Raw genomic sequence first — 20,791 nt, 5'->3', positions numbered from 1 at the left:
GGGCCTAACAACCCCCGAGATTCTCTTCCAAACTGACGATCCCCCGCTTAGAAGGACCCCTACCACGAGCTCACCGTGGGTGCAGATCACTGGCGGTCGCCCTGCTGTTGGCTGTGTGGTCCTGGCTCAGGTGGCGCCGCAGCACCAGCTTGGCAGGGGAGAGCCTGGTGTAGTCGGGCAGGGCCAGGCCAGACAACTTCTCGAGCCTCGGCCGGCCACTATGGTTTGGGGTGCAGGGCACGACCTCCTGGTCCAGGGGGGAGGCCAGGTACTGGGGGGTGTTCTGCTTGGGCGAGGGCCGGCTCAGCGCGCTGCAGAGCTCATAGCCGGCCGCGTGGCCGTTCATGGACAGCTCCGGGCTCATGTTGCTCAAGTGGTGCAGGGGGAACCTGGCACAGTCCAGCTCCAGGTGTGGCCGGCCAGGCTCGGCCTCTGGCTCTCGGCCCAGGCCGCCCTTCCCGCGCAGGTGCAGGGACAGGGAGTCGTCAGGCGGCACGCAGGACTTGAGCTGCAGGAGCTCCTGCTGCCGCTGGCTCTTCTCCAGCTCCACGATGCTGATCTGGGGGACGAGAGGAGGCGTCAGGCCTGAGAGGCCCCACGCCCAGCACCTCACTGGCAGGGACGGTCCTGAGAGAGCGAGAGGGATGTGGGCCGGCTAGTGTGACGGGCAGACGCGCCGGCCTGAGGAAGCAAGGGGCCCAGGCTCCGTGGCTGTCACCGCGACCGCGCGGTTAAGGTATCGGCCCCGGGGGCGGGGGCCCCGGGGGCTGGGGCCCGAGGCATCGTTGGGCTCTCCCCACAATGAATCAAGGGCCCACAGCTTCGGGCCGCCTCTCGGTGACACAGGAGCGTCAGGACCCAGCGCGCAGCCTCCCGAGACGACTCCTGCACACAGGCTGGCAGCAGGGCCAGGCCACCACAGGAGGCAGTGCGACACCGTATCCCGGGACCTACAGCCACTCCGACGGCTACTTGGGAGAAGCGTGTCTTTAGGGACGTAGCCTCCAGAGCAGCCTCCGGTGCAGAGGAATTCACTGCAGTGCCATTCTGCAGTAACCCATCCCTGAAAGAGCCCCCAGAGCCAGGCAATGGCAAAAGCTTCACGTAAATCACTAAACCTCGCTGGGGAGACGCAAACGTGGTGGGAGGCCTCGGCCTGCAGACGGGCTTCCGGGAAGCCCGCACCCGCGCGCTGATCTGTCCGTCCTTCTTTCCCGCACCATCCTCTGCTCAGCTTGTCAGCACGAGCTGTTCTCACGGTGCAAGCGAGGGCCACCAGCGGCAGCCTCAGAAACAAGGCGCTCGCAAGCCCAGGCGGTGTGGCGGGGACTGGGCCTAGGACGCTGGTTCCGGCGCCCCAGCTGAAGCCTGGAGCCCCCCCGCCTCCGACAGGCTTCCTACCTGCAGCTCCAGGCAGTGCCTCTGCTTCTCCGAGATCTGGCTCTTCAGGGCCTGCTTCTCCTTCAGCAGGCCCTCCAGGGACAGCGTGGACCAGTCCAGCTTCAGCTCCTCGCACCGTGCCTTGAGCTGTGGGGACGGGCAGGTGGCCGTGAGGGGTCGGAAGCCCCTGGACACCCCGCGAGGATCCTGAGGAGGGACGGGGGGCTGCCAGGACCCACTGCTGCAGACTCGGGGCTGCCCTCGGGCATCTCTCCATCCCAGGACCCAGGGCCTGGGGGCCCCGCCGGCGCACCAGCCGCAGGCTCTGGCTCCTCAGCTCCCGGTTGCCCTTCTCCAGCTGCTCCGTCTGCTCCCTCAGCTGCTGGTTGTGAGCCGAGATCTCCTTCTGAGCTTGGATCAGGTCGTTGTAGGTCAGCGCCTTCACTCCCAGCTGAGGACAAACGACGGCACAGGGGGGCTCTCACGGGGGGCCGGGGGCATCACGAGGCAGGAAGCCTCCCTCTGACCACCTCCGGGGAGACTTTCAATGTGAAGAGCACCAGGAGGGCACCAGTCCTTCTGGATCTTGGTCAGACGTCCAGGCTGGGCCCTGGGCCCCGCCTGCCCCCCATCCCACGCCAGGGCCGTCTGCGTGGCCTCAGGGTGGCCAGGGCAGGGCGTCTACCTCATCCAGTTTCTGCTGGAAAAGTCTCTTGATCTCCTCCTTCTGAGCTTGGCAGTGGCCGAACAGCTGCTGCACGGCGCCCAGCAACCGGGCGTTCTTCTCCTGCGGGGCAGGGCCGTGAGCACGAGGCCCCCGGGACGGGCGCCCCGTCTGACTCGCAGCCCGCCTGGCAGACACGGCGGCGGACACACACCCGTGAGGAGATTGGCCAGACCCCCCATCAGGGCCTCACCCAGGAACGTGGCACGACGTGACCAGGAGCCACAGAGCCTGACGCTTCCCGCCCCCAGGAAAGCCGGGGTGCCCGCACCGGGCCCGAGGGAGGCCGCACCTCACAGCCCCCCACCCCAGCTCCGCCACCGAGGCTGCAGGGCACACTGTCCCCAGACGAGGACACCTCAAATGGGGCAGCAGGGCCCGGCCAGCCGCGGCCCGGGGGCCATCAGGCCCCGCAGGTGAGGGGAGCTGGGCCTGGCAGCACCAGGTGCGGCTCACCTTCTCCTGGTCCAGCAGCTGCTGCAGGTTGGCCTTGTACTGAGGGGTCTTTGTGTACGCCAGGAACTGTAGGTACTGAATCTTGAAGGATTCTACGAGCGGAGCCAAGACAAGGTTTTAACTCAGAAACCCTCCAGCTGAGGCTCAAGGCAGGGGCAGGTGGGGTTCGGGAACGACGCGCAGGCTCCCCAGGGCCCGAGTGGTGCTGGGGTTGCACGGTGCCGTTGTCGTGCTGCGGCCCGTGTCCCCACACTGCCTCAGCATGTCCCGCCACGTGGGGCTCGCACCCACGTGGGGACCCTCGCAGCTCCTGCCATCCCCAGCCCGTTTTCGTTCTCCCCAAGGACACATGGGTTGCGATCAGCCAGTCTGCCGGTCTTCTCGGTAAATATATGCTACTGATGTTGAATTGAGAAAACTGTACCAGAGTTTCCTTCATCCACTTTCTGAAGGGACGAGGCATCTCAAGGCAGCCCAGCCACGTGAGCACGAGCTCGACTTGGCAGGACAGGGCCCTGCTCCCTCGGGGCACCGGGCTTATCCCGGACAGGTCTCCCTGACACTGCAGACACGGGGCTGGGTACTTCCCTGCGGGGCACCCTGGGCACCGTGGGTGGTGGAACAGCATCCCTGGCCTCCACCTTCTCGACACCAGGAGCCCCCCCTCCAGTTGTGACGATGCCCCAGACGTGGCCTCACTTCCCCTGGGGCAGGACCGCAGCCTCAGACCGCTGTACGGGCCCCGCTGACCCCGAAGCCCAGGCACGCCCTGGCAGGACTGAGCCTGAGCCCTGGGGGTGGTGCACTTGGCCATGCAGCGTGGGTTTCCCAGGGGGTCTGCGAACAAGCCGCCCCGCCACCCCCCCCCCCCCGCGGCAGCTCACCTAGCAGCCTGTGCAGGGCGGGCGGGGCGGGCGCCAGCAGCAGCTGCTCTGGGGGGCGTCGCTGCGTGCTGGGAGGTAGCTGGTAGGGGGCGCCTGCGGGGAGACAGCGGGTCACGTTCCCTAGACGCCAGGCCCTGCGTGACGCCCCAGCTGCCCAGCCAAGCTGCCACCAGACCCCAAACCACGGCACTTCGCCCTGCCTGAGCGGGGCTTCTGCACGGGACCCCCGGAGAGCCCTCGGGAGGCTTTGGAGCTGGAGCACCACTCCCCCCACCGAGTACTCAGTGCAGACGCTGTCGCAGTGGCTTCTGCCCAGGCCGGTAGGAAAAGGGACAACGGTGAGGCTCCCCGGGATCCCAGAGCTCAGCGGGGCAGGGGCGAGGAGGCACTCACCCTGCGGCGAGGGTGACGCCGCCCGCGACACAGTCTGGGCATGCAGCAGGTCCAGTGCGCTCTGGGTCTTCTTGGGCTTGCGCTCGGGGTTGGTGGTGCTCATCTTCTTGGGACGTCCGCGCTTCCGGCCGGCCATCTTCCGGCCCTTCTTGTTCAGCTTCTTCTTCCGGGCCTTGGAGGGAGACGGCTTCTTGACAGCGGTCGCCCCGGCTTTCTCTTCCTCAGCACCAGAGTCCTAGTGGAAGACCACGTGAGGGACCAGCCGGCGACGTGGGCTCCCGGGGGCAGCCTGGCTCCCTCCCCCGAGACCGGGGCACCCCATCTGGCTGGGGGCGGGGCGCTCACCATGGGGGTGTCGGCGGGCATGGCCGCCTTGCTCTCGGGCACCTTGGTGGGGGTGGTCGTGTTGCTCTTGTTCTCCCGCTGCTGCCGGCGCCGAGCTGCCTCTTGTTCCTCCTGGGGAGCAAGCGGGGGGCTCATCCTCTGAACCGCGGGCACCATGGAGACCCTCCTGCCTGCAGGGGCCCTGCAGCCCTGGCCCCAGGGGAGAGCGAGGTACACACCCCCCACACCCAGTCTCTGCTGGGAACCCTGTGGCCCCACGGATGGCCAGGCCTGGCCCCACCCGCGGCAGGCGGTCCCAAGGTCCCCACAACCACTTCCCCACCAAGGGGCGCGCTGTCCACAGGCGAGGGCTGCGGGACACCCACGGCAAGAGAAGGGAGGACAGGGCCACCCGCAAGGCCGCCCTCTGTCTCCAGGTGGGGGTGGCCGTCACCATGCCCTGACCCAGAGGCCCTAGTGCGACAGGAAGGGCCCGGGCGGGGGGGGTCCTCCAAGGCTCACGTGCTTGTCTGAGCCTCCAAAGAGGAAGACACTGGGACAGACGTCCCACGAGATTCAGAGACAAAGTGATGACCACAAGGCCGTGGGACATTTTGAAAGGTTGTAACTCCAACCTATCTCCCCCCAAAATCTCTCAAGAAATGTGGCCAGGGTGAAGCTGCTCAAGACGCGGCCGCCACAGCCAGGGGGCCCCAGCGCCCAGGCCCACGCCCGGCCACTCGGGATGCCTCGGGCCCTGGTCAGCTTAGAGATCAAGGACAAATACACAAACTTACCCTGAGTTTTGGATTTTTCAGACTAGAAAAATAGTTTTCAAGCTAAAAACGGAAAAGGAAAAGAAATGTCTCATTAGCGATGGAAAACCCTGTCAGGACAAGAGCCACACCCCAGACCCACCGATGTCAGGCAGTGACGGGCGCGGTGAGCGCTCGGGACCCCGGGTTGGGAGCAGGACCTCTGCCCACCCACGTCAGCTGAGAGGCGGGTCGGGGAGGAAGGGATGCCACTCACTATGGTGCGGTCGATGGTGTGCAGGTAGTAAGACACCGGCTTCCCCGTCCACGACACCGAGCCTTTTAGCGGCGACAGCTCCACGACGCGCATGATGGTGCCGATGTCTGTGCACAACGGGGCACAGGGGTCAGGGGTCGCCAGGGCACCAGGGGGAGGGGTATGGCGGGGCTCAGGTCCCAGGCGCGTCCCAACTGCCGGCTGGGGAGGTGCCCACGGCCCTCCCCACACCCAGGTGCCTGGCCAAGGACAAGGGCGACAAGCCCACAGGGCGGGCTCCAAAGGCCTGCTGGGGCCGATGTGGCAACCAAGCAGCCACGAGGATGCCCAGCGCCTGAGGGTCCTGCCACCCCGCGGGCCCGCACACACTGCTGCTCATCCTTGTCACTGCTCCCTTGGGTCCCGGCACCACGGTCCTGCCCAGGGCCACGTCTGGGGACGTCTGGGGTTGTCACAACTGGGGGCCTCCTGCATGGAGTGAGTGCGGCCGCTGCTCCACATCCCACAGTGCCCGGGACGCCCCCCGCCGTCACCACTGCTGGCAGGCGACCCCGCTTTAACCCATGGCAGTGCTCATAATTGCACGTGTTAAGAACTCGGCAATAGGAGAGCTCTTACCACTCAAGTTTCTACTGTTTATTCTGAAGTTCAGAGGTGCAAAGGGCTTTGAGGACACAATTCTGCCACCTAAAACACAGAGAGGGATCAGTGCCGGCCGTGGGGACAGCAGCACGCGATGAGAGCAAGAGCCTGATGAAGGTTAGAGCACCAGGACGCAAAAGCACCCAGAGAAACCAGCCCCCTGAACACAGAAAAGCCGAGGGGCTGGTAGGCCTGAGTTAATCTCACAGATGAAAGCAAACAAAGTGGCGCCTTAGAGCTCTGACCCGTCTCACGATTTGCTTTCCTGCAAGACGCGCTCAGGGCCTCACAGTCCCCTGGGTCTCACCGTGGGGCCCGCTGGGCACCCCCTCTACAACTTCTGCACTGTCTAGATGTGCCACACCCACACCAGATCCGGACCAGAACCAGCCCTGACCCCAGAGACAGACAGAACCTGAGGGAGAACCGGGTCCGGACACACAGACGGAACCTAAGGCTGGACCAGGCCCTAACACAGAACCAACAGAACCTGAGGGAGAACCAGGTCCTGATCCACACACACAGACAGAACCCGAGGCAGGACGAGGCCCGACTCCAGGGAAACAGGACCTCAGAGAGAACGGGGCCCAGACTCCACACAAACAGAACTTGAGGGAGAACCGGGTCCTGATCCACAGGAACAGGGAGAACCTAAGGCAGAACTGGGCCCTGACCCCACACAGACAGAACGTGAAAGGGTCAGGTCAGGAACAGCTGCACAGAAAAGTTTTTCCAATTAACTCCCGGCATGTGTGCAGTCATTGTAGGGAAAAGAAGAACCACAAGGACCCGCAGCCTCCTGCAGAGAGGTCACCATGATTGATGATGTCACCCTCAGGTTACAGACGTTTCCCCCATCCTGTATGAAACACTGTCAGGAAACGTAATACACAAGAACGTTCCAACGTAGGAAATACAGAACCAAATATAAAAGTCAAAGAAGACGCGTTACGAGTAAACTGAAGCAGTCAGGATGAGCCCACTGCTCACACACGCGCTCACAGCTCCCCGAGCCCCAGCCTGGCCTCTGGGCGCCCCCCACCCCGAGGAGGCGGCGATGCCAGGTCCCGGGCTGGCCAGGGGAGAGTTTGGGCAGTCGGCTGGTTGTGCCAGCAGTCACAGCAGCCAGAGGCTGAGGAGGTCCCCTGGGCGCACCTGAAGAGTGTCAAAGGGAGAACGCTCGAATTAGGAATGTGCCCCCTGCAAGGCTTCTGGGACAACAGGTGCCCTGAGGGGACTTCCGTGAGCATGTCAGCAGGGGCCCCGAACCGGCTGCATGCAACACCCGGGCGCTCAGGTGGGACACGGGGTGTGGAGGGCAAGGTCAAGATGACCACGAGGGACGAGTGAAGAACGGGCGACATCCCACGAGACAACGAGGCCCGATGCCCAGCGGGCCACGTCCAAAAAGATGGAGGGGCCACGACCCGAGGCCCTAAGGCTAGAGAGTCAGGACCGCACAGCCCAAGAGGCGCCTGTGGCAGCTGGCAGAGCAGGAATCCACGCTCCTCTCCCGGGTGGGGTGCGGGGATGGGCGCCGAGTGCTCAGGAGAGGGGCCCGGGCAGGGCGCTTGTTCCCACAAAACCATCGGGAGCGACCCTGCCGCATGCTCAGGCTCACGCTCACCTGCACACGCAGACACGCAAACACACGCAGCCGGTGGTGCTGAGGGCAGCTGGAAACTCTCTGCGTCTATGCTGGGTGACTCTTTCCCCTCTCCTGTTTGCTTGAAATGTTTCATAACAAAACTTGGGGGACAGACCCCGTTTCTCTCTCCCGGCCACAGAGGACATGAGGACGGCATGGGGGCCTCCCCGCAGCTGTGGGGACAGGGAGCAGTGGGGGGGGGGGGCAGGACAGAGCACAGCACGTCTGCCCTGCCGGGGCTCCTGCAGCACGTCAGGGAAGACCTGACGTGGGAATCGGAGCAGCAGCAGCGGCCAGAGAAGCCGCCCTCATGAGCCCAATGATGAAGACGCTTTCTGGAGACCTCCCTGCAGGACAGGTGATTCCTGCCATCTCATGTCACGACTGGAGAAGCATGGGGACACACTGTCAGGGCCTCATCCCCGGCCAGGCCCCAGGAAGGGGAGCGGGCAGAGCCCAGCGAGGCCGTGGGCACGCGGGGCAACAGCATATCCGGCCTCACGCTGAGGTCACAGCCCACGGCGGGCCCGGGAGACCGGTCCCGTCCTGCCAGGAGGACCCCGAGAAGGATGGGCACCTGAGGCTGGAGCTCTCACATGGATGGCGACAGCCCCTGGCCGAGGACCAGAGCCTGGCCGTGTGCGACTGGGCATCCAGGGAAAGAAGCCCGTGACTCCACGAGGGGTGGGATGACCCCCACGCTCCCAGAGCAGAGTGCGTCACGGCCCAGACAGAGCCGCCGTCATCCTGAGTGTTCACCACACATGGGAAGCTACCGGCCTCCCCACGGGGAAGAAACAAAGCAGCAGGTGAGGAGGAGGCACGAGGGCACAGGACAAGGGGAAACGCGGCCCTCCCTGGGTCCCCCAGCTGCCGCCCTGCTTGTCAGGACCATCGATGGGGCTGGGACAGAAAGCGCCCAGCTTTCTGAGGGAGGCGGACTGGGGAGGACGGCCTGAAGAAGCAGCCGCTCCTCCGTCCCCTCTTCCTGGAACACACCGGACCTGCTCTCCCACTCTGAGCCTAAGCCCAACTCACCATGGGACCCAGGGGTGGGCACAAGAACACAAACTAGGTTCAAAGAAACTGGTCAGCTCCCAGCTGTTTAGAAGGCTCCCGCCCAGGTGTCTGCATTGGTCTGATGCTCCATGTGCACGAGGACGCCCCAGGCACAGCTAAGGGACACCTCATGTGTGCTGCTGGGCCTGGGCGGGCGCGACCCACCCTGGCGGCTAAGCCGAGACCTCAAAGCAGCTCCCTCCCTGCACCTTCAGTGGCCTGGAGGGATCTCGCGCTCGGGGACCACCCTGCTCAGGCTCACCATGCCAGAGGGAGGAGCTCGGGACACAGGAAGACTGAACAACCCCCGCCCGCGTTCCTGAGGAGGGGAGAGTCCGCTCAGACACCAGGAGCTCCCGTTGTCCCAAGCGCTGGGCCTTGGCACTTCCCTCCCGGTCCTGTCGAGACCTCCCCCATACAAAGTTCTGGCCAGATGCCAACAGCACTCGCTCCACAAAAGCATCAAGGTGACCCGTGAGTCTACACACTTTCATAAGCCCGGGGAGAACGCGCCCTCCTACATGCTGAACGGATCCTGACTTGAGAACAGACCCAGGCTTCAGCTCCGCCCCGTGACCTCTTCCTCCAGAGCTGTGCCCAGCAGTTCTGGCAGCGCTTCCAAGACTTGGACACGAGAAAGGTGAGGTCCCCTCCAGCGTCCGGGTCTCGACTGGCCCGGGGACCGAGGGTGAGGGGGAAGGGGAAGCAGGGGGGGCGGCGCTGGCCAGGCAGCCCGGGTCCAAGTACGGGAAAGGCCCGGCCGGCAAAGGCCGTGGGGCCGGCCAGGGGAACCCCCGTGCCCTCAGCGCCCCCAGGTTAGGGTTCCAGATCACGTGGGGACACCCAATCAAGTTTCAGTTTCCCATACACAGTGAAGTATCCTTCAGGAGAAGGCAGGATGTCCTTGAACTAAGAAGTCACTCCCTGTCTCCGCGAAATCCAAATGAACCAGCCAGCCTGAAGCTCCCTTGCTAATCCGGCCCCCGCCCCAGTCCTTCAGGCCGGCTGCAAGCTGGGGCCTGAGCGGGGGAGGCGTCGGGTCTATTCCACCACACGCGCTGAGCTGCGAGGCCCCCGCCCACAGCCTAGGTGACAGTAAGAGCCACGGTGGACGGGACCCCCTGCCTGAGGCCTTTGCACCAGGGCTGAACCCGATGCCAGTCAGGACTCCACCACCCGTGACCAGGGCCACAGCTACACAGCCCCGAGCAGGTGCAGACGCGGGATGCACAGGGGAGGGAAGGGGAGTTCTTTACCTTCCTTCATGTTTGCGAACCGCTCCTTCAGCTGGTGATCCACCTCAGGACCAAAGGCAAAGTTATTCACAAATATAACACTGCAAAATAATATTCCAGTTGAGTGAAAGGAGGTTCTACTTGCACACACACGCAGAGCCGCAGCGCCTACGACGCCTACCGCCTCTGCCGCCAGCTCTGCCCGCACCACCTCCGCCCTGCCTGGGGACGGGTGCCAGGGCCCAGAGGCTGTGACTGCCACCCTGGGTGCTGTGAACACGGACACCGCGACAAGCAGACTGCTGGCTTCCTTGGGAAGGCGTGCACAGACACGGGCCCAGGGCGACGGGCTGCCCGCCCTACCCCTCCGGTGCCCCGGGGTTGGAAAGCGGGCAGCTCAAGTGCCACCTGGGCAGAGAGGTGCGAGAACACCCAGGCAGGAAAGCAGCACAGACCCATCAAGCTGCACCACCACCCAAGGGCCCAGCGCCAAGTTCTTCCGAGGCAGGGCCTGGCCCATCCTCTCCCGTTTCTCAAACGTTCTCTGGCACCTGACGGCCCGAGGAAGCGCTGCCTGAAGACGCCCACCAGGTGGTGGGAGGCTGCTGCCCGCACAGGCCCCCAACCTGTCCCCTCCTCTGCCCGCTGGCTCCTGCCCCCATGGAGGACCCCCACCAGGAATCCCTTCCCCATCTGAACGTGACGGAGAGCAGCGAGCTGTCTGCCATTCCATGCCACTTGTCTGGAATCTCGGTGCTAGGACAGTAACAGAGGATCTGACCGGGGCGAGGATGGACACGGGCAGTAGGAGAAGCACTGAAGGTGTAAGCCAAGCTCTCTCGCTGCCGACCGCTTGGAAAGAAACCCAGATGCGGTGCGGTTCAGGTTGGGGCCGACGGGCAGAGCCCTGATGAGAGCGGCGAGCTGGGGAGGCTCCGACAGGGAGTGGGGCCGGCCTGGAGGGGTCCCTGCTCTGGGACAGAGCCTGGGAAGGCTGCATGCCAGGGCCTCAAGGTGGCCAAGGTGGGGAGAGGGGGTAAGCCAGGACAGACCCTGGGCTGCCTGAACTAGAGTCACCCAAGAGAAAACAAGGAAGCTCCCTGAGGCCCGCGGAAGCCAGGATGAAGACCCCTGAGCGCAGAGGAGCTGGTCAGGGCGGGGACACTCCCAACAGGAAGCAGAGCGCATAGGGCGCTTGCCGTCTGGGGGGCACCGTCTGGGGGCCCCGGCAGAGCCCGGTCTCGGGACCTCGCGGTGCTCTGGGCGAGCTCTTCCTTGCCGGGCCACAGCTGCTGGGTGCCCCCTACGGGAGAGGCCCCCATGGCAGCTGCTCCAGAGCCCCCCGACCCCGTCTGATGGGGACACCCACGGGGTCAGCACGGTCCCCTCAAGGAAAGGGGGACAGCGTGTCCAAATCAGGTGAGACATTCTCACGGGAGAGCGAGACAAGGACAGGCCTTTGTGAACGAGGGACGCCTGTTTCCTACCTGCCCGCAGGGAACCCAGTGGTGGGGCCTCGGAGCGCCGTGCAGCAAGCACATGCAGAAGGAATGAGGGAGGCCAGACCACGAGGTCGAAGGGAAATGGTGTGACCCGCCCCCGCCAGAGAGCTGAGAGAGTGACACGCCCGCCCCGCAGTCACCGAGGCCCGGCCACCCCCACTGAGCCACATGAGTGCCTCGCGCTCCACAGGTGCTGCCACTGCTGCCTCCAGGTACGCAAGCGCGGGGTCCAGCCCGCTCCCCAGCCCCAGGCCTGGGCAGGACAAGGGAAGGAGCCACGGAGGCAGAGCTGCCGGCAAGCTCAGGATACGCGGCGGTGTCAGCCTGGAGACTGCTTGCCACGGTGCTACCATCCATCCCGGGGAGGCCCGACAGCAGGAACCTGCACTGAGCCCGGGCCCTCCCCGCACTCTCTGGGCCCCCGCCTGCTTGGGGTGACCCCCGGGGAGGGGGAGAGACCCGGGGAGGGGGAGAGACCCAGGGAGAGGGAGTGACCCGGGGAGGGGGAGCTGCGCCACCCCGCGACATCCTGCCCTGCCCTGCCCGGCAGGCCCCCGTGGCCCTCGCAGCCTCACTTTGGCCCGGCCGTACCTCGTGTTGGCGATCCGCTCTCTCCACTCCTCCGAGAGAAAATCTCCTCTCTCCAGCTGAAAGGAGAAAAGAGGGACAGCCCATCACTCAGGGGTCTCGCTCGCCTCTGCACCCCACCCCTGCCTGCCCCCCAAAGAAGAGATGGAATGAGCAGAGGCCCTGAGTGGGGAGGCCGCGGCAGGGCAGTGGCGTTGGGGCCAGGCTCCCACAAGGGGACGGCAGGGAGAGGCCGAGACCACGCCATGCCCATGCAGGGCCAGCAGGGGGCGCCCCGAGGCGGCCGTGCTGGACAGAGCACACGCGGCGAGGGCTCAGCTCTCCTGCACCACCTCGCCTGTCTCCCGGGCAGCAGGGCTGTCCTTATGCCCTCCGCACTGCTCTGACCACTATCTTTGTTAGCCGACTAATCTTATTGTGCCTCAAGGCCAGAGTCTGCCTGAGACAACTCAGACCTTATTAACCTAACTGCCCAGAACTGTACCATTTAACAAACCAAGAAATCTGGCTTTATATTTCTTCAAAAACAGGCTATCATCCCACTCCTCGGTGTCCACCCCAGAGATGTGAAAACAGACCTCCACAGGAAAACCTGCACACCCTTGTCCGCAGCAGCAAAGGTGGGAACCCACGTGTCCATCATGAACGTGAACAGATAAACACCCTGTGATTCCTCCACACACGGGAGCATCACCCAGCTATAAAAAGGGGTGAAGCCCGACACTCGCTGCACCGTGGACGGACCCTGAGAACACGATGCTCAGTGAGGGAAGCCAGACACAGAAGGACGCACAGGGTGTGATTCCAGTGATGGAAAACATCCAGGACAGGCGGACCCACAGACAGAGCGTCTCTGGGAGGGGGTGGAGGTGGTTGCTGGCGGCCCCCGTCTGCACCCCACAAGCCACCAGGTGACTGGAGGCCCTCCAGGCAGCGATGGGGCAGCGCCACCCAGCAGGGCTGGCCCCTGAGCCTGTCTCGAGACGGGCAGGAGGGAAGACCCCAAGCGGAGGAGCCTGTGAGTGCCACGGCGCCCAGGCAGAGCAGCTGCAAGTCCGGCGCCCTCCAGCACATAGGAGTCACCCAGGGACACGAGGGGCTGAGCCCCACAGGGCAGAAGGGAGATGGCCATCCTAAAACACCCGGGTGCTGTGGGAGGTCTATGTCCCGGATGTCCGCGTCTGCTTGCTGGGTCCTCTCCCCTCTCGAGGCTGCCACGGTTCCCTGCGCACAGCCCAGCAGGCTCGGGGCACTGACCCAAGTCCAAAGTCCTTACGATGCTGCACAGGAAAAAGCTCAAGCTGCAGGCCTGAGGCCGTGTCCTGGGAAGGGCGCTCGGTGTCTGGAACCGGACCGCGGGGGCTCTCTGGTCGCACACTCTCTGGAAAAACACGGGGTCCACACAGGCACCTGCTCTCCTCCCGGAGTCTGGGGTCTCGGCTGACCAGCCCCCAGTGAGAACCCTGGGCTGGGTCTCTGTGGCCAAGAGAGCAGACCACAGCCCCTGGGCACTGGGTCTTGTGAGCCTCCCTGGGGCCTACACCTCGCTCGTGCTGTCACGTCTCGTTTGGGGGAGTGAAGTGCGTCCTATAGAGTCTGGAAGCTTGTGCCTGGTCCCCTGGACCCACCCTACGCCTCTTCCCTCTGCTGGTTTTGCTCCATCCTGTCTTTGAATAAACCACAATGTGAGGACGACGTCTGCTGCGTCCTGGGGTCCTGCAGGCTCGTCCTGATGTGGCTTCTCTCTCCATGGGGGCTCACCCATCCAAGCCACACCGTTTCAAGCCACAGCGCCACTGCTCTGTTGTGGCCTCACGTTCAAGGCAAGAAAACAGCCACTGTCCAGGCCCCGCTGCCATTCGCCTCTTGACACAGACTGGCCAAGTCGGCTCTGTGTTGCTGGGGCCAGTGTGCCCGAGTTAACCGTGGCAGGAAGATGTCACCCCCAGCAAGGACCCGTGACTGGCCCCAAGATAACCAAGACCTCCAGTGTGGAGAAATGCACACGGGCATAAGAGAGAAGAACGGACCCCAGCCTGCACAGGCACAGGGACTGCCACCGCCTGCCCGGGGACCTGGCCGGGGGCACCACCCCACACGGCACTTCTGTGAGGCCGCCACCGCCCCAGGCAAGGGAAAACTGTGTGCCAGGCCCACTGCCGGGGGCCGACAGCACGGGGTCACTCGGCTGTCGCCAGGCGGAGGGGGCGCCCTGAGGTGTGACAGACGCAGGCAGAAGCCAGGCGTAGGGAGGGCCCAGGGCCTCCGACGGGAGGAGAGCTGTGGGCTGCAGGGCCGGGCAGGGACCAAAGAGGTGGCTCAGACGCCAGGAAACACACTGGGCTCGGATGCTCCTGCTGGCTTCGTTCCCCCCTCAGTCACTAAGTGACAGAGGCAGGACCCTGCCCGCCAACCAGGTCACCTGCTCCCAGCCCGCAGTGGGGGCACCTTTCCAGACCCAGCCGGCAAGCTCCTGCCAAATCCAGGCGTTGGGCAGGGACTGTCGCCACACCCTCCTGGAGCAGGGCCACATGGACGCCAGAGGCACAGCTGGCTGCCGCTCCAGACACGGCCGCCAAGCCCACGACCAAGAGTCCTCTGAGCCGAGCTCTGCTCGCAGCCACCTCGCGAGGCCACAGAGCTAGGGCAACTGACAAGCGCCCTGGACCTCATGAGGCCAAAGAGTGAGAAGGTTTACACACAGGGAGCCCCGCCAATGAGCCAGCTGACGTGCCACTGACCCCCAAACACCCACCAGGCCAGGCACTGCCGCCCAAAGGTGACGAGGGGAGGAAGGAAGGAGAGGTGACCCGCCGGGGCGGGCAGCCCACCAGCCTCACCCCCACCTCTCCCTCCAGCCGCGGGGATTGTACCAACAGCTAGAACCACACTCTGAATAAAGCAGCGAAGGCTGCCTGCAGATCCATCGGGGCATCCCTGGGACCTGCGTCAATGCAGACTTCTACACTACGGGATTGAACTGCTTGGCCCTCTCACCAGAAGCAGGAGGCACTTCTTAAATTTAAAAACCTATGTTTTATGAGGTCATGAGGTCTTAGGAAAATGGTAAACCATCCAGGAACTCTTAGCAGCATGCCAGTGGATCTAGGGACTGGGCAGGAAGAAGTTTCCTGGATGAAACCAACTGGACTGACTGCCCTCAGCCTGAGCAACGAACACCAGAGGACGTCAGATGCAGAAGGGACACAGGAGGCCAGAGGGTACACCCCTCGCTTTTCACTGAGGGGAGAGAATCGTGCAAGAAATCCCACCAGGAAAAAGGGGAGGGGAGCTGGGCCCAGTCTGTAGACGTGCAAGTCCTGGTCCAGGAACAGCAGAGCAGAAGCAGAGAGGGTGCAGCCGAGCTCACGCCACGAGGCCACACCACCCTGATGCCAAAGCCAAGTGTCACGAGAAAGGAAAACTACAGACCAGCATCCCTCTTGGCTGCAAATACCCTCAACAAAATAGGAGCTATACCCCAGGGCCAGGTGGGATTTACGCCGGGCATGGAAGTACATCAACCTTTGTACTCTGTCCCCTCAACAGGCCAAAGAAGAAAATCACACAATGCAAAAGCAGCTTTAACAAAACCCAATACCCATTCACAATAAAGATTTTCAGAACAAAAATAAGAACAGAGGTGAACTTCGTCAACTTTAAAAAGAACATCCACAAAAAAACCCTAAAGCTAACATCACACCCATGGTGAGAAGCTCGAGGCTTTCCTGCTAAGATCAGGGGCAAGAAAAGGATGTGCCCTCTCATCCCTGCCCTTCAACACCATACTAGAAGCCCCGGCTAACGCAATAAGACAAGAAAAGGAAAGGGTACAGATTGGGAAGGAAGATGTAAAACTGCCTTTGTTCAAAGGTGATGTTATCGTCCATGTAGAAAATCCAAAAGAATCAACGACAACGACGACAACCCTGGAACTAATACAGCAACTACAGGAAGGTTGCAGGATGAGGGTATGGCTGTACGTCAGCACAGCGCAGACAGGAGTCAAGTCCAAACCCCCCAGAGTGGCCAGCACATCACTGAAGGAGGAGAACAAGGCTGGAGGCCCGATGCCATGCGGTTCAGGACTGACTCTCATGAAGACGCAGCTGTCAAGACACTGCGGTGCCACTGAGAGAGCACACGGGGAGAGCGTGGGACGGAGCAGAGCGGCCGCTGGCCTCGGATGAATCAACAAAGACGGCTCAACAGAGAGAGGCAGCCCTGCAGCAGACGGGGCGGGGCAGCTGGATGTCTGCACACGGAGAAATGAATGTAGATGCAGACCTCACGCCCTCCACAAGAAGTAACCAGAAAGAAACCACGAACCTACAGGCAAAAGGCACAGCCACAGAACTCCTACACGATACCATGAAGGTAAACCTAGGTGAGCTGAGGCTTGGCTTTTAAACACGACACCGAAAGCATGACCCATGAAAGGAGAAATGGCTAGGCTGTTCTAAGAGCCTGGAGCCCCCTCTCCTGCGCCCCCATCCGCCTCCCACCTACAATTATGTGACCCACTCTGGGTCCCTGAGGCGACGGGGACGCCGACTCTGGCCCCACAACCCTGCCCGCAGGACGGCGCAGGGAGAGCAGCGAGCATGGCAAGGAACTCCAGGAGGGGGCGTCAGGACCACGTGACCTGGGGCGCGTGAGATGGGAAGTGGTGGGTGTGGTGAAGATCCGGTTGCGGACCCCGCCCCCTGCGATGCCCCAGCAGCGGCCCAGGGGATGGTGGCTGCATGGCGGCCGTGCGTCCACAGGCAACCGAAACCTGGCAGAAAGACTGATGAAGCCTTGAGCACAGAAACGCACTCGAGCCGAGGATGCGGACGCGGACACCCTGGGTAGGAGGAGCAGAGAGAGAGGCCAGAGCATCCAGGATCCAGGAGCGAGACCCGAGGAACCTCGGCGTCGAAAGGCCGGGCTGAGCGATGCTGAGTGAGGGGCAGAGGGGCAGGCGGCACCGGTACAGCCGGGGGACTCATCCGCTGGGCCCCTCGCTGCTGCGGGGGGCAAGCAGGAGAAACATGCCCTCAGCCGGCCCGCGGACGGGGAAGAGGCCGCCTCGCCCACACCCTGCCGCCCCCACGTGCCGACCCGGGAGGGGCGCTGCCTCTGAAAGAGCCGGTGTTCTGAGGCCTTGCCAGTGCCTGGGGGGCTGAGGAAGAGAAACGCCACATGGGCCACCTCTGTTCTCTGAGCGCCCGCAAGGGCCCCCAGGAGGGAGGATGAGAGTGGCCGGCCAGCAGAGGGTGGAAAGCGGTGGGGAGGGGGCTCCGGGTGGGAGAGCTGTCCCCGCCCCCGGGGGCGGAGGCTCAGGGCAGGCACTGCACCAGCAGCCACAGGGCATGGAGCGGTGGCACTCACTGTGTATTCTGCATGCTTTTTTCCATACCATTTCATCCACTTCCTGAACTCTCGGTCCATGGTCTGCAAGGGAACCGAACCAGACAGCCCATCAGGAACCAGGCAGCCGGGATGGCACCCACGGCTCCCCAAGCCCCCTTCCTCCCCTCGCCCGCCCGCGCCGGGGTTCCTGGCAAAGGCTCCCGACCGCAGGGAACCCGAGTCAGCGGGCGTGCGAACCACAACTCTAAACACGTTCCCGTGGGGATGACACCGCTCAGACGTGTGCTCTCCCCAGACCCTGCCACCCCCCAGGCAGACGCTGGCACAAGGGTGATGCCAGCTGACCCCATGGTGCTGGGGGAACTCCCCTCCCCTTGACCCCTGGCACAGGCCACGCCCTCGCCCCATAGGCCACCACAAACCAAGGTTAGAAAGAAAAGCGACAGATGCAACCATGCCGGGAGCCCAGAAGCGCTTACCTCCGCGTACTTGGCCGGGATGTCAGCTTTCTCGACACCATAGTGATGTTTGCAGTTGGTAGCAGCGGCGACCTGCAGCACAACCTGGCCCACTCCTTCAGAGAGAGAGACGGAGAGAGAGAGAGAGACAGACAGACAGACAGACAGCAGGTGTCAGATGTGCACTGTGACAGAGGCCACACCCCAGCCACTGGGGCGATGGCCATGGGCTCTTGGCAAAGGTGCCCGAGCGCTCTCCGAGGTCACAGAATGTATTCAAATGCCCCAGGCCGTGGGCTGAGCCGCCACCAGGGGACAGCCATCTGGGTTCCACTTCATCATCCAAGGACAACACTCCACAGCCCCCCAACCAGAATCCGTCCTTGGTCCACGGCCACACATGGCATTAACTGTCCAGGCACAGACCCAGCTATGTGAGACCCAGGAACCCCTTGGGAAGGCTCCCGCCCGCCCTGGACACACCACGGTTCCACTACATGGCCAGCTTGCATCCTCAGCCGAGTCTGAAGCGGGCTCAGAGAGGGGGCGGGAGAGCCCCGCACCGCACACGCCAGCAGGACGCAGGCAGAGTCTGCGGGCATTTAGCCTTCACAACAAAAGGAAGCTTTTTAAATGGTCTCTTCTGAACTTAGATCAGTTGCACTTTAAATAAAGTGTCAGGAGCCCCTTGACTTCCCATTTTGAATAGAATGTACTCCAATGATGAAAACAAACCTCTATTCAGAAACAGGGTAAACAGGGGAGAGGACGAGCGGTCCCTCCCAGGGGACAGGGGGATGGCGTGGAGAGCTCGGCCTGAGGAGGCTGGCGCTTCTCAGAAATCATAAGCCTTTTGACACTAGGGGAGTTTTACAGGCTTTTAGAGAAATGACCTTCGAAGTACGTGCATTCTTATCAAAATATGAATCGTACACCTAAAAAGGACTTAAACCGACGACGACACCACGAAAGAAGCCATCTTCATCCCCATCTGCAGGGCCCCTGCCCGGCTGAGACGGGACTTTCGGGTCTGTGAGCAGGTCACATGGGATGGCAGAGATGCCCCAGCGGGCTGTGCTGGGGGTTCCTGATGGAGCCGCCCAACAACATGCCAGACAGCACCCACATCAGCCCGTGACCTCATGGGTCCCACCAGGAACCAGTCAGCTCAATGCTTACTCAGGCAGCACGGTGTGCCACGTGTGTGCCTGCCAGGCCCTACCCCCAGGACTCTGTGCAGAAGGACACCCCGTGAGCAAGCAGGGGGGCCGCTTGGGCTGGTGAGTGCGAAAGTGGGGAGGGACTGCCAGCAAGGTGGGGGCTGGTCCGCCTCAGTGGTCCCTGGGGCCACCTGTGGGCCAAGAGCCAGGAGCAGCCCCAGGCCTGGGAGGGAGCAGGAGGGAGTGCGGCCACGAGGCCTGGGGGCACAGGGAGCAGGGCTCTCCTCTCAGCAGGAGCAGGCTGGGGGCGGGGGCGGGGGCGGGAAGCAGAGCCACAGCTCAGCACTGGCGGCTGGGCGGAGCCCACGGACCTTCTCAGGCTGGCTTAGCAGGAGTGAAGGGGCAGCTTTCTGGGCACCGGAAGGGCGGGCTTGGTTTGTGGCCTGCCGGGTGGGGAGAGGGGTGTGCTGACTCAGGACTGCAGGGTCAGGGCCCCCCCCACTGCCTAGCACTTGCCCCGGACCCCTCCCGGCGGGCACATGGGCATGGACCACACTCACCGCTACCCAGGTCCACAAACAGGTCGTCCTCGGTCATCTTGATCTCGTCGATCATCTGGGCAACCAGGTCGAAGGAGGTCTCCCCGTACACCTCCGGGGAGAAGGGCTCGTAGTTGTTGAGTTTCTCGGGGTCGGTCACCGAGTGGTTGTAGACCTGCTGCAGGATGTGGCGCAGGAGCCCCGTGGACGGCCGCGTGTTCAGCTTCATGGGCTGCGTGGTGCCCTTCCACTGCGGCACAGGGGGCGCCAGTCGGTCCACCTGGGCCCCGCCCCGCCGGCCGTGCCACTGCCCCCAATGGTGACGCGTGTGCACGGGAGCATGTGTGTGAGCCTGTGTGTGGATGTGTGTAGTATGAACCTGCGTGCATGCATGTACCCGTGCAGTGGTACGTGTGCACACGTGTGCACCCCTGGACCCAAGCAGTGTGAGCTCCCCAGCATAGCTCCCCTCTCCTAGCTGGTCTGTCCCAGCGCCCAGAGCGCCCGAGGGGTGGGTGAAGGACGGAGAAGCCCCAAGAAGGCTCCCTGTCACCCGCCCGCCTGCCATGGCCCCCGGGGGCGCACCAGGGCCCGGGACCCCTTCGGAAGTAACGAGGCCGCTCAGTCCTGACCGTCTGTGTCACAGCGGCTGCGGTTCCCCACCCCTTTCCCACTACATGGTCCAACACCCTGGGGTGCTGCAGGCTCTGCACTCCCAGGGCCTCAGGGGCCGGGCTGAAGCACCCAAGCGACTCGACAGGCAACGGGGTCCTGAAACACAGCGTGGGCCCAGAGGAGGAGGCGGGCCCGAGGGGCGGGTGAAGGCCACATACCAGCTGGTGGATGCTGTCGATGGCCCGGTTGTACTTGTCACAGAGCCTCTGCATGCTTTCGAAGCTGAAAGAGGCAGGGGATAGCCGCTGGCCACTGCCGAGCTCGGAACAAGCCACTGGGCCTCGTGGGAGGGGGCAGAGGTCCCAGGGGCATCATGGGGGTCTCCGCGGAGGGGTCGGCTCACGTGTCAAAGCCTTGGGCAGCGGTGCCCTGCAGGCCTTGGGTGAGGAAAGGGCTACGCACAGCCATCCGCAGAGAGAGGTGGGCGGGACCAAGGCCGCCTCACCCCCAACCCATGGATGCAATGAAGTCCCACCGCCCCAGGGCTGGGCCGCCCCTTCCCTGTCCTAGCCGGGGGCGGGGGGGCCTCCATGTTCACCCCTCGGCCTAACTTGAGTGGGCGGGGGGACAGCCGGGGCGCCGAGGGCCACGCTCAGGCAGAAAGGGCTCCCGCTCTGCTGGTCGGGTGGAAGGGGATGACGGCCGACACCCCGGCTCTGCAGAGAGTAGGGTCAGCACCTCCCCCCTCACGCCGACATCACTTCTGTTTACTACATCTGTTTAAGTTTCTGACACTT

The 20,791-nt window shown here is 63.6% G+C and overlaps 1 protein-coding gene across 1 annotated transcript in view; it reads right to left on the bottom strand.

Moving 5' to 3' along the window:
- DOT1L (DOT1 like histone lysine methyltransferase) overlaps positions 1–20,791 on the bottom strand; it is a gene marked incomplete at both ends in the record, with an annotated part of 52,863 nt that overhangs the window by 8,721 nt on the left and 23,351 nt on the right. Inside the window, 17 exons of the mRNA XM_079704035.1 lie at positions 75–559; positions 1,402–1,527; positions 1,694–1,831; positions 2,066–2,167; positions 2,561–2,652; positions 3,445–3,537; positions 3,838–4,072; positions 4,183–4,293; positions 4,959–5,000; positions 5,194–5,300; positions 5,812–5,880; positions 9,799–9,878; positions 11,871–11,926; positions 17,241–17,303; positions 17,702–17,796; positions 19,401–19,629; positions 20,213–20,276. Coding sequence (XP_079560161.1) covers positions 75–559; positions 1,402–1,527; positions 1,694–1,831; positions 2,066–2,167; positions 2,561–2,652; positions 3,445–3,537; positions 3,838–4,072; positions 4,183–4,293; positions 4,959–5,000; positions 5,194–5,300; positions 5,812–5,880; positions 9,799–9,878; positions 11,871–11,926; positions 17,241–17,303; positions 17,702–17,796; positions 19,401–19,629; positions 20,213–20,276 — 2,187 coding nt within the window. The remainder of the gene's footprint in view (positions 1–74; positions 560–1,401; positions 1,528–1,693; positions 1,832–2,065; positions 2,168–2,560; positions 2,653–3,444; positions 3,538–3,837; positions 4,073–4,182; positions 4,294–4,958; positions 5,001–5,193; positions 5,301–5,811; positions 5,881–9,798; positions 9,879–11,870; positions 11,927–17,240; positions 17,304–17,701; positions 17,797–19,400; positions 19,630–20,212; positions 20,277–20,791) is intronic.

This window comes from Hyperoodon ampullatus, assembly GCF_949752795.1.
Source record: "Hyperoodon ampullatus genome assembly, chromosome: 4".
NCBI lineage: Eukaryota > Metazoa > Chordata > Mammalia > Artiodactyla > Ziphiidae > Hyperoodon > Hyperoodon ampullatus.
This window is presented reverse-complemented; position numbering and strand designations above follow the sequence as displayed.